The sequence below is a fragment of the Caloenas nicobarica genome, chromosome 1, assembly GCF_036013445.1.
Source record: "Caloenas nicobarica isolate bCalNic1 chromosome 1, bCalNic1.hap1, whole genome shotgun sequence".
NCBI classification, from domain to species: Eukaryota; Metazoa; Chordata; class Aves; order Columbiformes; family Columbidae; genus Caloenas; species Caloenas nicobarica.
Genome location: NC_088245.1, coordinates 11946638 through 11963150, shown reverse-complemented (window position 1 = coordinate 11963150; position 16513 = coordinate 11946638). Strand labels below are relative to the sequence as shown.

The window sequence follows — 16513 nt, the reverse complement described above, 5'->3', positions numbered from 1 at the left end:
CCTCTATCGAACTCTTTTCAGAGCTCCTGCATCAGGGTGGTCTGCTCTCTCCAGCTGCCAGGGAGATGCTGAATTCCTGTGCTTGCCCCTGTCCCCCAGCGCCTGCCTTTATTGAAGTGGACATAGCAGCAGCTTTAACTAGCCCAGCCACATACATACACACAAATGCAGCAAGGCTCTTTCTGTTCTATAAGCACCATGCTAGTGCTTCATGAACTCACTGATCATCTTCAGGGTGGTGGGCCAGGAGGGAGAATTCATCAGCCAAGGAAACGCATACCGTGCAAGTAAAGATTCTCCTGCGTCTCAAAGGAAAAGATGGGACCAGATAAAAGCCTGTTGTTTGTCAGACCTTGCTGGTGGGTCAAACCATGCTGGCCAAGTTTGTAAGTCTTCTCCTTGCTTCACTTTCTGAACACTGTTAGTGCAGATAGTGGTATACCTGAGCACATCTGAAATTTTTAAATTATTTTTGCAATTTTATGCAGTTTTGCCACTTTAGGAATAGACCTTTTCAGCTGGCTGTGTCAGCTTAAGAACATATTTACGTGAGATCAGGAAATAGTAGAGAGGGACTCTGAAGAAACATCCAATGAAATAAAAATCACTGACGTTTTACTCTTCTCCTACTCTACTTTTGAAAATTATGTTTGAAAAAGTCTTAACGTTTGCAACCATCCATATCTCCTGGATAAATGAATGGCTGACACTCCTCTCATTTTAAAGGGACTTATCAAAGCTATAAAGACGATGAGTTATTAAACCACAGGTAATGGCTTTGCAGGCATATTCGTCTTCATATTTTATAGCCATGTGTGCACAGTTTTATTTCCTTAATGCAAACCACAATAAAACACCTCATGAGGGCTTTAAACTCTTTTGTCTTTGCTGTAGGTTTGTCTGCTTTAAGAAAAAAAACTAAAAAGATGGTGCTTTATTTTCAACAGTGGCAGGAAGTGGGTTTTTAGACGAATCAGCTTAAAAAATTCCAGCTGTGTTCACGTTGAAGCCATTGAAAAGTCTAAGCCCAGGATCAGCTCTCCACGCCAACTAAATCCTTTTCAGGCCTCAAAAAGTAAATTTTTGAAAAAATGCCAAGCCTCTCCTTGAAAATAACATCTTAATTGGCTGATATTAAAAAAACAGAAAGTGCCATTCTGAAGATGTAAGTGCTCACTTTTCTGTATACTTATTTGATATTGTGCCTTGTAAGAGCACTCAACATACTAACACGGAGGCTGTCTCAGAAAACTGCAATGACAGGTATGCAGTCTAGTTATTTCAGACAAGGTGGAATTTCTAAGAACCGTAGAAACTAAATGTGCTACGAACGTCTCCTGTACCATGGAAATGCATCAGAAAGGCCAAAGAAGTGTGTGACAGTGTTTGTCCAAGGAAAACATCGTGTTTCACTCCTTGTCTGGCTGTGGCTCAGTAGAGGATAAGGAAACTCCACTCTTATTGTCTTCTAACATCAGTAACTGCTTTCAAGGAGTTTCTGTATCAGTTTTAGGTTCACATCCAGTAAAATATTTGAGATCGAAAAGCAGAAAATGCAGGAGAACATATCGATGTATGTAAGATACAGTGTTTTGAATGCACATGCCTTCTCGCATTAAAAAGAAATTACTGCAGGATTATTAACACATCTATCCTTCTACTGTTTCCTCCTTGTTTCGTGTTACATTATTAATTTTTGTGTGCATATATACCATGATACTTATCTTCTCCTTTTGCTGTTCAAAACTTTGCATTCTTGGCCTGTTACGTGAGAAGAAAACGAACCTCATCGATCCCAGCCATCGAACTGAATGAGTGATCTGACACTTGCCTCACATATTTCCCTTATCCCTGTAAATCTGACTCTGCAGCTCCTTTAAGATAGGAGGTTGAGGGATATAGCCTGATTTATACAGACATTAAAAGAAGCTAAATATTTCCCCAATTTAATTGATTCTGAGCTGACAGAAATTGATTTATTCTGCGTAACTCGAAGCTTTTAAAAACAAATGTGGTTTTTCATTAAGAATGGTAAAAGGAAATGGTATTAAGCAACACAAACAACAACAAATGACCAGAATAACAGGTGACAGAGAAAGCCTATTACTCTTAGGGAAGAATTTACAAGCCCTTGTTTGTTGGTTTGGTTTTTGTTGTTGTTGTTTTTTCTTTTTCAGTTGCATTTGCAAAGCGATACAGGAACTATGAAATTGCAAAGGAAATACTAAAAGGAGACAATAGATAGTTGAAACTGAGTTTTAATAGATCACACATTTAGTGTGTAATTCTAAACCAAAGTCCTTTTCTTCATTTCAGAATGCCAGTCTGACCCTTTTAATGGCTGAAAGTGATGCCTTTAATTGAAGAATTTAGCTTCAGTTTGTTGGGGTTTTTTGTTGTTGTGTTTGTTTTTTGGTTTTTTTTTTGGTTTTTGCTGCTGTTTATTTCTGGGGTTTTTTGTCTGATCGGTTGGTTTGGTTTGGTTTTGGTCATGTGGTGGTGGTGGTGGTTGTTTTTTGTCATTTTGTTTTTACTAAAATTAACTACCAAGACACATTTTTTTTTTCCATTAAGCAACTTGGCAGTCCAGGGTGATTGTGATATCTCCTCATCCACATTCTAGAAGATGATTTCAGTAAGGCAATAATTTATCTCATAGCAGTGACTAATATTAAGCAGAACAGTTCAAAGTCTGTGTATTCATTCCAAACTATTTCTAAATGTTACATTTCATAAAATCATATTTGCATTTGAAATTTGTACTGGAAGTATTAACTTCTCATAAAAATAGGGTGTGTTTTACGTAAAGTATCTACTTACAGCTTTCAAAAGCAATAATAAAAAACCCCAAACCCAAGTCATTCTTCCTTCCTCAGGATTACTGATGTCGTTAAAAATGACATATCACACTCCTGAGATAATGTTGAAATTAAGAACTGGCCAAATTAACAATTAAGAACTCAGCCCTGAAAGGTGCTCATAGACCAGACTCTCAGCTCGTAATGATTTCAGGGCATTCACACACCAGATCTGAAATTCACTTTCTCTCCCAGTCAACAAACAGAGTTCCTACTAGATCCTGCATTGAACTCAGTGGAGCTGTATAGTGGTGAAATGCTGTTCCAGAGATTTTTCTATCAAATGGTTTGATAGAGGGTTCCAGAAAAAAAGGGTTTTTCAGATAATGACGAAATACAATTGGCTACAGTTTCTTGTAGATAAGATGTAAGACGGTACCACAACATTTCTTCAAAATGTTGTCTCTTGTTTTTATCAGTTAAAAATATTGATACTGTGTTTCTGAAAATAACGTGATTAAAATCTGGGTTATTAATTGTGGTGATCAAGGAGCCTTTGTAGCACTCTACTTTCACATAACTGATTTGCTGGGTGAGGTAGCAGTTGTGAATATCCCAAATACTAGCTGCTATATATAGAGGGACAGGAAACATAACCTCTATCAACCTTATTCACACAAGAAGCAAGAGACTTTTCCTCAAGGAGAGAGAGATAGCCCTATGTTCATAACGATAAGAAGGAAAATTAAATTCTCTAAAGGGGATAATGGTCCCAGCTGCAGAGAGAGGGCAGTTTCATGGGAGAGGCAAAGCTATCACTCCTTATCTTCCTTCTGCTGTGATACCAGAGTCTTAGCTTCCAGTAAGCAGGATTTCTGCTTCCAGGAAGAAGCCATATCAGTGGTGGATGAAGTAATGATGCAAATGCAATTGTACCAACTTCCCATTGAATAAGGATGGAGGTATGAAGGAAAGGGAGGAAGGACAGACCCTCCATTAATCACCATCATTCACTTCATTACTGGAAACACACACTTATCTTAATTTGCACACTTCACAGTAAGACAGAAGACCCAACTTCACACCAATTCACACAGGTAATGGAGTATTTTTCACTCCTCAGTTGCATCCCCAAGATGCCGAGTCTGTAATCGGTTGAACAGGGGAGAACACACAGCCTTCATTTAACCTGGAGTCTGCTGTAGCCACGGCAGTCTGGATGTAAAATGAGGTGAGATGCAAAGCCACGCTGTGAATCAGCAAACTGTGTCCCTGTGACAAAGGCTTTTCCCTGAGAAAGAGTCCCAAGTCATTTCATTACGGACTATTATTGAGAACACTGAAAAGTCAGCACCAAGAAGAACAAAATACACATGTTGAGGAAACGGCCAGTTCAGATGACAGGATAAGGTCTTGGTCTATGTATTTATTCATGGCAGGATCTCAGTCAACGCACTTTAATAAAATGAGTAATTATTGTGAGTCACGTCACTAATTACATTTGGTACACAAAAAGGCTTGTGCAGCACCACATATCAAAGTGCACTGTGAACTCATCCCATATGGAAATGGCTCACAGAGGAGCTCTTGTTACTGGTCCTCAAACAGTCCTGAAAAAGATAGGGTATTAGAAATGTCTACATCATTTTTCTCTCATCGCATTTTTTTAAACATAAAAGAAGATGTGTTGTACAATAATGGCAATATAACTGCCTATGTAAGGACTTCAGCATTTGCCTTGGACAGGCAACACAAGGGAGAATTGTAATGAGAACGCAGTGGCATTGGCCAAGATAAGCTGCTTTCTTCTATGACAAGTCGAGAGAGCAAGATGTGTCGAATCCGTCAAAATGTTCTAAGATAAAGTTTGATTTTTTCCATACCAAAATAAATAATAATAAGAAAATGAGATGGTTCAGATACCGGTCAACTTGTCTGAGTTGGGGAACAGAAGAGATTAAAGGAAGACATCTCTTAGATAACACATCTGCTTTTTAGCAAGCAAGAAACACTCAAGTCTTCTCAAACTTTGTAAAATTCAATGACTTCTTCATCCAAGAGTAGGATTAAATTTATAAGCTTTTCCCCTAAATTTAGGGGCTGATACTTAACTACCTTGAAGACTTATTTGTGCTTTCTGACAAGGGCGGCTCTTATAGCAACTTTGGAGAACAATGAACTGGACCAGTCATCATTTGTGACTTAAGTGTTATTGCATGACAGTTTCCATAGCTGAAGTCAGAGCACATGGCATGTGCAATCTAACCTTAAAAACAGAACCAATATATGAAATTCCCCTCTCCTGTACACTCATGTTAACAATAACTACTGTGAAACCAAGGTAGTGGCTTGAGAGTTAGTTAGAAAATAAGTTAGTGAGAAAATGAGTTAGTGAGAAAATAAGCAGATTCATTGTCATTTGTCATGTGGGACCTCTACTCATGGAGCTCTAGAAAGAATACTGAGCATTTTACAGAATGAAGATAAAGTCTAAATATGACCCCAAAGACTTCAATTTGTAAATTAGGTATTTGTCTTTAAGAAAACCAAAGACTTCATTGTTAATTCAACCACATGTAAAAACACCAACTTCATTACTAAAGATAAGAAAAAAAAAATTAGTTTTAGTTGACAGTACTCAAAACTAAGTTTTTTGATCTCCAGTGTGAGACAATTGGAGGGGAAGGATTTTCACATGGTTGGTGCTCAATGCTTTATAAATTAGTATTATTTGAGATCCATGAAGCTGTGAAAGCCACAAATCAGTTAATTGTGAGAAAATCTGACCCACAATTTGCTGAAAATTATGCAACTATAACTACCTAAAAGACTTCTGTATGAGTCTTGCATAGAAACAAAAATAAAACCACAGTTCTCCTTTCTCTCTCTCTATTTTCTTTTTTTCCTCGCTCTCTTTTTTTTTTTTTTTTTAAAATAAATGCTTTACCTCTACTTCATTTTGCAAGTAGCTTTCATTCCATGGACACCACCAAAGATTCAATCAACTATTTGAGCATAAACCATTGCCTACTAGACTGTCATCAGCCCAAAGTCCCCCAAATAATAAATGAACTTTTTATTAACTGTGGTAACATTAACATTACAATGAGGGATTGTTTAAAAACAAGTTGTACTGCTGTTGCTCAAGAGCTCAAAGAAAATGGTTCTCAGTTCCTTTATTTTTCCTTGAGGGTAACCACAGGGGTTGCATTAAATCTTTTAAAATATGTTGACAGTTAAATAAGTGCTGCTGTTGCTCTGGTGACATTTTATGCTTTTTAATTGTCATTAATGAAGCTGACTGATACTTTCTTAAAAGCACTTTACGTGTTCTATTAATTTCACGATAAAAAGAGGAACAAAACCGTCTGCAAATTAGCCTTGATCCACTTCTCATATGGAATTTTCACTGGAGACAATGGGGAAATCTGCATGGGAAATATCTGCTTGACCAGACATTTTAGGTAGGAATGCATGAAATGTTCCCACTAAATTGTGAAATTATCACTTGGTTGTGTGTGTCTCCATACAAATTCAAAGCTCAAAGATGATTTGCTTGAGTGGGTTTTCCAAAATAAGTACTGAAGCTGCTTTGACTGATTTAGAATCTGATGTTAAAACGGTACGGCCCAAGGTTCTAGGGTTGTACCAAAACCCAAAATGTAAATGTGAGCTGGAATGAAACGAAGGTCTGACACTATCCTTGAGTCTAATAATTCCTTTCTTATTTTGATAATACTCCCACTGATTTGAGAAAGGTTTTGCCCCTCTAAAGACTGAAGGATATAGGTCCCAATTATCTGTTCAGGAACGTGCAGTAACAAGGAGGAATGCACGTAGCCTGAGAAACGGCAGACACTATGCTTGATAGTTCATAAACAGATAAGGTAAGTCTTTTGCTATGGGTAGAAAATGAACTATGGTGCTTTAAATTATGATGACTGATTTAAGTAGATGAAGGAAGATCTATTCCAGGGCCAAGGAGCCTGAGGAGGTAAGAGGAGGGGGGAAGGTACACTTATAGTTTAGGGAGTGTCAAGTCCTTGGCTTCTCCCACCCCAGGTTCCCTCACTCTCTCATCCTCCATAGTAACACAACAGATGATTCCCCAACATTACAGTATCTGCTGCACAACAAGACTCACATCTTTGCAATTTTAGAATCAGAAAAATCTGCATCCACCTTTCTTTCTTCAACTGTAAGGGCTCTTCAAGTGCAGATGTTGTACAAATATTTATGGTTCAAGCCATCACAGCTGAACAGGACAATCATCCATCCATCTAATTTGTCATCAATGGAATTATTATGACAAATCATTCCAAGCAAACTGAGAACTCCTTTGCCTGATTCTCCATAGGCCTAGTGCCACATATAACCACGTATACCTGTGCAAAGCATGCAGTTCAGCTCCAGCCTGACCCTTCCTTTCATCTGAGTAAATGGCTCTACTGGGTGCAAAGCAATAGAAATCGGGCCTCAGGCTTCTGTATGGCACTGCAATTTTCAAGCCACTCAGGGTGCAGACAGCAATAAGTTCCACACTCACGTCAGACACACATTTAACAATCTCAGCTAAGTCATGAGCTACATTTTAATTAGACAAGGGGCCAGGCTTTTGATTTCAAAAATAGAAATTAGGGTTGCGGTCCTTCATCTATTGAAGTTAATTGCAAAATCCCTATTATCAGGCTCTTGAGGTATTACCCAGGCTTACTTTTTAATTACATTTGATTCTTAATGAAGTAGATGGCAAAAAGAAAAGCAGCCCATGATCCAAACGATTCGCATTTTTATCTGTCCTGATGAACAACAGAATAGGTCAAGGTACTTGCTGGATTTTCCCATGAGAAATGCTGCAATGTGAATAAGCTCAATTGACTTGATCTTGAAGGAGCAGGTTAGGTTTGAAAAGCATCACTCATTCTCTCCTCCTGTATACATGCTACCCTCAAAACTTATGCAATGTAATTATACACACCAAGCCAAATCCAATTCAGAACCTGAAAAATATCATGTAAGTATCCTAAGCTTGAATGACTTGTCTTTATTGTCTAATGTCTTTTAAAACATAAGGAGTCCTAATTATAGTTCTATTTTCAAATTATGCACTTTACAAGAGTGACAGTTCTCCATAAAAACTGACAACATTTCAGGGCATGGAGACAGCCAATAACTTGATATTTCTACATGATTTAAAAACAATAAGCTATGAAGGAACTTAAGCAGAAAGAATGTTATCACACTTGGCAAGAGAACAATATAAAGTTTCACCTTTTTCTCTTATATCAGTACCCATCTAAATAAATGAAGATTTATAGAACAGACATTCATACTACAGCTGGGGCCATTACCTTGTTATGCATAACAACTTGCAAACTCTTTTCACATAATGAAAGCTCTTTCTTACCATCTGGAAATCAGGCTTAAAAATAAATGTACTGGTTTTATATTGTACGAAAATCTCAGCCCTTTATTTCAGACATTATTCATCATATTTTAAAATGCATAATTACTTTCTTATTTTAATGACTTTGAAAGATCCATTAAAAACTAAGGACTTTAAAATGATTTTTTTTTTAAAAGGCTGAATGTTAAAATAAGAATTAGAGAAAGTAAAATGTCCATTTTAAGAGAACCAGATAGTATAGCAAGGCTCTGGTGACACTTGTTTTCCCCTGACTTTCACTGAAGCCAGAGACTCTCAGTTTTACTCATTCAAAGCATCCCTTTAAAAATCAAGCAGAGGACACCAGACTTGCAACAACTGTGCGTGATAGTTCAGAAATGAGCTGTAATTGAGGCAGCCCAGCAGGGTTACAGTCAGGAACCCGAGAGCTGAGGCTGTGTCCCCAAGGCTGGCCTGGGGTGCCAGAGCTCTTGGGGCCCAAGAACCTCACCAGAGAAAGGAGTTGCTGTGACAGAAAGCTGCCATAACCCTTTTTAAAGGAAGAAGGGACAACCTCCTTTCAAAGAGGGACAGAGAAACTAAGGCTTCCATTCATTCACTTTGCCTTCTTTTTCCCTAAATTCCTAAGTTTGTTTGGGGTTTTTTTGTTGTTGTTTTGTTTTTTTCCCCTTTTCCCTATGTTCTGTGTTTCAGACTTGCATGATACCCGTGAGTAACGAAGGAACAAAACACAAATCTCTGGAGTCCAGGTTAAAACCGTTTGCCCCTCATGATGATTCTTTCCCATTCACAAGGCTAAATACCACAAAACCTCAGTAGGTCACTTCTCACTTCATGCTCATAGCAGAGATCTGGGGAAGCCCAGATTGCTTTCCAGGCCACCATGGACATGATATGGAAATCACAATCATTCTGGTTTGTGTAACTGTGACAAACCTGCAGGTGTAACACACAACCATGGCCAAACTTGCTATTGCGTTCAGTTGTGTAGAATCAGTACCATCTACATTGTCAGCATTATTTAAGGAAGGACAAGAAATTCCCGCCTACTTCTTAATTTGGCAGTTCCTCCTGGAATGTAATTTCTACTATTGCTTTTACTGGAACCATGGCACTTTACACCTATTAAGTATCACGCTCATAAGTTTAGGGTTCTATGCTCCACAATATACAATGTCTTGTAACTGTTCAGTCTGCTGTTTGATATTTGTAGGTCTAACTTGACATGTCTCCTTCTGGATGTCTCTCAGACTCAAGAGCACACAGTTATGAACATGGCAGCAAACAGCAGTTTAAGATACTTGCTAGCTATGATTATCTTTAAAGTGATTTTTAAAGACTATTCATAGCACACAGAATTATTTCCATGTCAGGACATGGCAGTTGCAGGGCACCCCTGGACTTGCGAACCACACAAGCCATCCTAAACCAGAAACTATTGGTGCAGGGAATAGCAAGCCCTCATGCCTCAAAGTCAATCACAGAAAAGGCAGAGGGCTGAAGAATGCTGAAGCCCCTATATGTAGAGATGGAGAATTTCTGCTCAAATTTAACAGAACCGATAAACCCAAAGAACATATAGTTTGAAGCGGTGGCTAAAATCAGCATTTAAGACAGGGATTAATACCAGAAGCTATCATACTATTAAAGTAATACTGAGGTAATTGCAGTAATAAGGTACTGCTCATCACTTCAGAAGTAAATGCACCTTTCTTTTGAAAAGAATAATTTTTATTGTTTGTTTACCATGTTCTGGCATCAGTGATTGCTACATCTGATATACTGTATAAAGTGCTCAAGGAATGATATTTTGCCAAAGGATTCCGTGTCCTGCTAAATGTCTTGGTAAACCTTCAGGCAGCCTGCTTTTCCGAGTATAAAGTGTCTCAGTTGGGCACTGAATGAAAGCAACTCCAATCCGTAATAAACTTCCACTACATTTCATGTGCTATCAACTTTTCCAAACAAAAATTATGCATAATAAAACCTTTAGTTTTTAGTGAGCCATAATAATGTTCACAAAAAAAGAGAAGGTATTATTATTTACCTATAGCTACAGTAGCAATGAACTTCATGTAAAAAAAAAAAAAAATCTAATTTAGGCTGACAGGTACTTCAGCAACACAAACCAAAAATAATAATTGTGGATGCAGATCAAAAAGCCAATTTTTACTCAGTTACTGAATTTAAGGGGAAGAAGAAAATGTTCAATCATAACATTTGCTTAAGAATGTTTATCTTCTTTCTTACCATTGAATGTTAAAAACACCCTTGCTTGAGGCTGGGAAGATCCTTTTACATCGCTAAAGTAAATAAATATCCCAATCAACACGTGCAGTGCAAGAAATGCCATCTTCTCAGATTTGCAACTTAATATCCAAGAAACGAAACCTGAAAGACAGAGATATCACATTACTGTTGTTCTACAGTTTTGTGGAGCAAAAACAACACTACAGGAGGATCTGTGTTAGGAAGATCTTCCAGCTGAAACCATAGTATATGATAACATAAAGGAGGTACAGCACTTCTGGTTTTGCTTTGTACATCTGAAAATGGTTTTATCCAGTGGTCTTCTGTGCTGGCACAAAAGGAGCACTCTGCCTGTTAGTATGAACCAACAGAACCTGAGTTTTGGCTAAGGCAGACTACAGCATGAGATTCAGTTTATTTAAATAAGGACAATTCCACCTGCTGGAAAAATGATTATACTAAATGTCAAGGCAGAGCAAAGCAAGGACAGGAGATAGAGTTTCACAAATAAAAAGCTGGCTGATATTTTTAGATGTCTCTCCTTACTTTACATCATATTTGAGCCACTTTTTTTTTTGGTGGGGGTTGGGTTGTTTGTTTATTTTCTTTTAAGACATTTGAAGTCAAAGGTGCTTGGAAATAAGCTTTTAGTTTTAGTAAGCTGAGCTCTCTAATAGCCCTCTACATTTTTTTTTTTTTTTTTAAAGATGAAAACCTGACTGTACGTCACTAATTTCAAAACCATTGCCACCAAAAGTATTTAAACATGCTTGAAACTGTTAGTCGACATTTGATTTTTGGGATAGCTGTTTTTCCCCTCATGAATTTCTACAGAGCACTAACAATACCTGGCATTGGACAGGGCGTTACACTTGATTCTTCTGCTACTTCTGCACATCTGCTGAATCTACATTCACTTTACAGAGTTTAGCTGCTAAGAAGACTGAGCTCCTCAGAGAATGAGAGAACATCCCAAACCAAATATGCATCTTTTCTTAGCTCAGGGAGGGCTTGAGCTCACTGGAGTCAGTGGAACTTTCCTATCAATTCCAGTGGTCTTTGGACCAGACCCATAGAACCCAGCAGACCTTAGAAGCTGAATATTGCATAGATATAATTCTCCCAAACAGCATCTCCCCAAAAATTATGAAGTCCAAATTTCATCCACCTATGATAACAACTTTGTTCTTCGGCTCAGCTACAAAAGTAAGAATAAAACACACCATCATTTTAGGCCCATTCTTTTTCCCTGCTTACATATATATTGTTTGTGTGGGTTTTTTTTTTCCTTTGGCATCAACAGCCCTTCTACTAGACACTTGTTGGTTAATCAGGTGATATATTTGATTCTATGGTTACTGCAAACACTTAGAAGGATACAACCCCTACAGCTAGAAGAAAGGCTATACATTTAATTTGCGCAGAGTTTTGTTGCCTGTGCAATCATCTTGTACTTCTTTACCTCAGCTCTGGTCTAGCACTGCAGTCCCTCCAGTGGAAGCCACTATTTCTACATGCTTGTTCATTCAGTCCCTCCGAGATTCACACCTGCCCTAAAAGAACCGGGCTGTAACCACCACAGCATGGCAGGAACCAGCTGTCAGGCAGGGATGACTTTAGGTCAACACCAATTTGGGCTGGATCCACATCACTGACTTAACAGTAAAAGCCCCATATCTCATTACTACCTCTGTCATTCCTACCCAATCACTGTAAATCGTTTTGAAAGGCTTCTCTTGGCACGAAAACTTCGTACTGAGTTGGGGGTGGGATGGAGAGCATGTGAGCCAGCGCACAGAGCTGTAGCCATACTCTAAACTCTCCTTCACGATTTGCTCTGGAGTACTGAGAAATGCAGGAAGATCAAGTAATGCTACAGCTCTGCTAATTGACAAAAACACCAGTGTCAGAAACGTGCCAGCTACAGATCTGGTCTACAGGAGAAACATATCCATTCTGACCTAGCTCCAAATTATCTCTAAGGGTCTGTTAACTAATAAAATGATAGTTGCAAGGTTTTCGCCAAGAATAATTTTTGAACAGGCTGCACGTATTCTAGTATTAATGCTGCTTTGTGGGCTTTAAATTTAAAACCTTGTGACTAGCCCATGGGATATCCTTTAACTAACCCCTCTTCTAAGAGAGAAATGCCATTAAATCCTGATAAAATTTCTTTGCTAAGCCAAAAGAAATAGCCAATCATACTCAACATGTGATTTAACAGATGCAATGGGATTAGTATTTTACAGTAGTAGCACTATGCTTTCTCTGCAATAGAGATAAAAAGTCAAAGAGGAACAAGTGTGAGTCTTTCTCTCTTCCCTTAAATGATACTGTAGGAAATAACAATAATTAAAAAAACCTTTCAGCACTCCTTCCCTCCCACTCTCATGCCTCCTGCCAATTCTAGTGCAATCACTTACAGGAGTGAAACATTGCTACATTTCATTGCTCAAATTGCTGATCTTCACTATTAACACAGAAGTGACAAGCAACTGTAAGATTCAAATTCTGAGCTGCATGGTTCCTACCCAGCTGTTAGACACATAAATAATACATGTATACGGTGCTGAAAAGGTACCTCAGGGGGTCTGACATGTGAGTTACCTATGGAAATAGGTTTAATTTCAGAGATTTACATACCTGGTAACCAAACACAAACTCATTGCAGGTTTGATTCTTGGTTTGGGCTTATATCCCAGTTCAGAATTTATCTCAGTAAGTCATGATACTATATTCAGCATGTCCTGTGCACATGATCTCTGCTGACAACCCACAGACCTAAAGCCTTGCAAGTACTTCTAAAGAATCTTTTAGGACAGACAAAAAGCAATGTTGAATTACATTTCTGCTTTTATAACCTATTCTGACTGTAAACGAAGCAGCAAACTGCTACCAAAGTAAAGTGGAGAAGTTTTCCAGCTATGGAGGTCGCTTTCAGCATGCTGCATTGCTTTTGGAAAGTATTATATAGCTTTGCTGTGAACTGCTGTGCAGGTGTCATCTGCTACAGGCAGAGTCCTACCCTTAAATGCTGTAAGGAAAATCATTCAGCAGAATAAAGAAAAGAAAGAAAGGGGAAAAAAAAAAGCCAAACACAGACTACACTACTGGAAAATATTGCTTTAACTATCTGTGAACAATAGGAAAAGTCAACCATCAAACGCATTTCACATCTATTACAGCAAACAAAAAGAACTTTTAATTATGCTTACCCAGGTATTGGAGGAACCAGTAATACAGATTTTGATCTGGTTTCTATCAGTTTATGGACTCCACTCCTGCACTCCTGCTACCAGAACATTTTATTTCCAAACTTGGCTCATTGTAGGGGGCAGAAATAAATAAAAAATAATTAAAAAAAAAAAAAAAAGAAAGAAAAAAAGGAAAAAAAAAAGAAAAAGTCTCTCTTCCCGGTGGTTGCAAAGGTACTCCCGATTCCTTTGTAAAATAATCCGTATAGCTGGACTCCTAACGCACCAAGAGCGCTTCTCCCCAGCCCTCAATTAAGCACCTAGGAGTGAATGGAAAGTGGCCGGGCGGGGACGGTGAAGGTTTTGGTTTCCAGTTACAGGCGCTGCTCTCGCCGCCGCCGCGTTAGCGAAGCACCGAGGCCTCGGGTGCATCATTAGTGAGCACATAGGGGCTGGAGCTCATAAATAACGGCGAGGCCACACCCCGCCCGGCCCGCCCCAGGCAGCGCGGGGCCGCCGGCTCCGCTCGGCAGCGCGGAACGCCCGCGGGCGCGTAGGGCGCAGGCTGCCCGGGCGGCGCTTCGTTGCGCGGGGTAGAGGAGCACGATGCAATCAAAGGCTTTTTAGGGGAACAGCCCCCCCTGGCTTGCCCCTGAGGGTGGTTCCGCGGCAGGTACCCTCCGACTCCCATCCGCGCAGTTTGCGCGCCCGCGGGGCTCGTTGGAGGAGGGAGGGAAACTCGTCGGGAAAGTTTCTGCCCCCCCCCGTGCGGGCCGTCCCGGGGCTCCGAGCGCGTCCCGACGGCAGCGCCGGGGCCGCCGGCCAAACCCGGGGGAGGCGGCGGTGCCGGGCGGGGAGCGGAGTCCCAGGAGCGAGCGGGGCCCCGGGAGAGAGCCGAGCCCCCGGGGAGCGGGCCCTGGAGAGAACCGGCCCCCGGGGAGCCGGCCCGGGCGGAACCCACCCGCGGGGAGCGGGCGCGGGTGGAGGGATGCCTGGGGAGCGGGGAGCTTTCGGGGGAGGCCGGTAGATGTCACTGTGAAGAGAGGGACAGAGGCAGGGTTGTGGTGAGGAGGAAAGCAGGTCACATCCAGCCCCGGGCAGAGTGGTGTTTGGTTTGTTTGGTTTATTGGGGTTTTGTTTTTCGTTGTTGTTGTTTTTTTTCTCCGCTGAATTGTTTTCTCGATTTGAAGCTTTAAAAGAAAATGAGCGAAGAAGAGTTAAGAAAGGAGCGTTGGAGCAGTAGTTAGATCTCTTGTTCAGTCTCCTGATTGCTTCAGGAGTTTTACGACAGGCTTTCAGAAGCTTTTTTGCAGTTTAGGAGACTGGAGGCTGCATTGCTCAAGCTTGTTTTTTCCCCAAGATACTGAGCTATTAGTTGTTGCAGACTTTCTGGTCTTGGTGAGGTTCGTGCCCTCATGGCAGTCGAATAGCTTTGAAAATTTTACCCAAGGTGTCTTGAAGATGTGCACTGCAGCATAGCTCCACTAAAGCCATTAGAATTTTCCACACAACAGCATTCGGGTTTTGAGTTAGGTTTTCCTGAATTGTCTTGCAAGCGTATTCTGTTCTAGTCTGGCCTGCTGGGTGCAAACTTCTTTTGAATTAAGATTTCTGCTTTTGCAGGGAGAGGTGGTCTCTGATGCAGCTGAGGCCGTGCAGGTTTTATGGCTGGGTACCGTCACAGCAATGCTTCAAAGGAGCACATCTCATGATACTCTTGCAGCCGTGTCCCACAGGCAGAAGTATGTTAACAAGTAAACAAGTACCCACAGTGAATCAGTGCACACACTCAAGTTACAGTTTTGTTTCCAACTATTACACACTCTGGCCATACTAACCAAAGCAGTAAATAATACTAATGTATTATAGCCAGAGAGCAGGGAGTAGCCTGAATACAGTGCCCTTACTAAATAAATTTTGTCTATACATGCAGATGTCCTTATGGCCTGTGCCTGTAGGCTACTTTTACTGTGTTGAATGTCATCTGCATGAGTTAGGGTCACACATATTTCAAAGACAGTTTCTTCTATAGGCTTCAGTGCCAGCGTAGCAAAGTTAGTGCTTTCTTCAAGCAAGAAATTACAGTATTATACAGCACTTATCTCAGAGTACACAGAAGTACGGGATGCTCCATCCTGTGAAATGGAACATCAGATTTGCAACAGATGCCAGAAACTTGACCAACTTCAGGTCATACCTTGAGGATGAATTAGCTGATGCTGTCAGATGAACTAAACTCTCCATATCATGAGTCCTTAAAAATATAGATGCTCTTTCAGTTCTTCTCCTTCACACAAATAAACTCTGCAGAAATGTGTGAACATTTGCTGTCCTAGAGAGCAGTCAAATTGAGCCATCAGAGAGCTTGTTCTCAGTGAGCAGGCAGTGTCGCTTTGAACATGCTGCTCATCCTTGAAATGTGGTGATGTTCAAATGCCTCAGTCTGACAGCAGCAACCTGGCAAAAGGAGAAGTCACTTGCCTGCTTTGGAAAATCCCCACAACCGAGTGCAATTAGGGATCACCACACCAAGCAACAGAAGTGAATCAGCTAATTCAGTATTCTCCTTCTTGCTGTGGTCTGTGCAGAGTGATTCAGAGGAGAGTGCACAGAAAACCACAAAGAAAATATGAAATGACCTCTGTTTTAGGAAATGTTTGGGAGATGCGTAATGGGTGGCAATACCAGTCAAAGAAACAGGAGAATGTTACCATGAGATACTAATACTAAAATTTATGATTCAAACTGGCCTCTCCTAATATTTTTGCCATAGTAGAAAACAAACGAACAAAACTATGATGATTCTACTTTTTATTCTTAAAATTCAGAATGATAGTCTTCTAGGTAAGATCATAAACCCAGGC

At 40.1% G+C, this 16513-nt stretch overlaps 1 protein-coding gene across 1 annotated transcript in view; it reads right to left on the bottom strand.

The window, feature by feature from the left end:
* SEMA3C (semaphorin 3C) overlaps positions 1-14070 on the bottom strand; it is a 124605-nt gene extending 110535 nt beyond the window's left edge. The window contains exons 1-2 of the mRNA XM_065627898.1: positions 13671-14070; positions 10456-10596 (exon numbers count right to left, since the gene is read on the bottom strand). Coding sequence (XP_065483970.1) covers positions 10456-10558 — 103 coding nt within the window. The 5' untranslated portion in view covers positions 10559-10596; positions 13671-14070. The remainder of the gene's footprint in view (positions 1-10455; positions 10597-13670) is intronic.
* Between the last annotated feature and the right edge of the window lie 2443 nt (positions 14071-16513).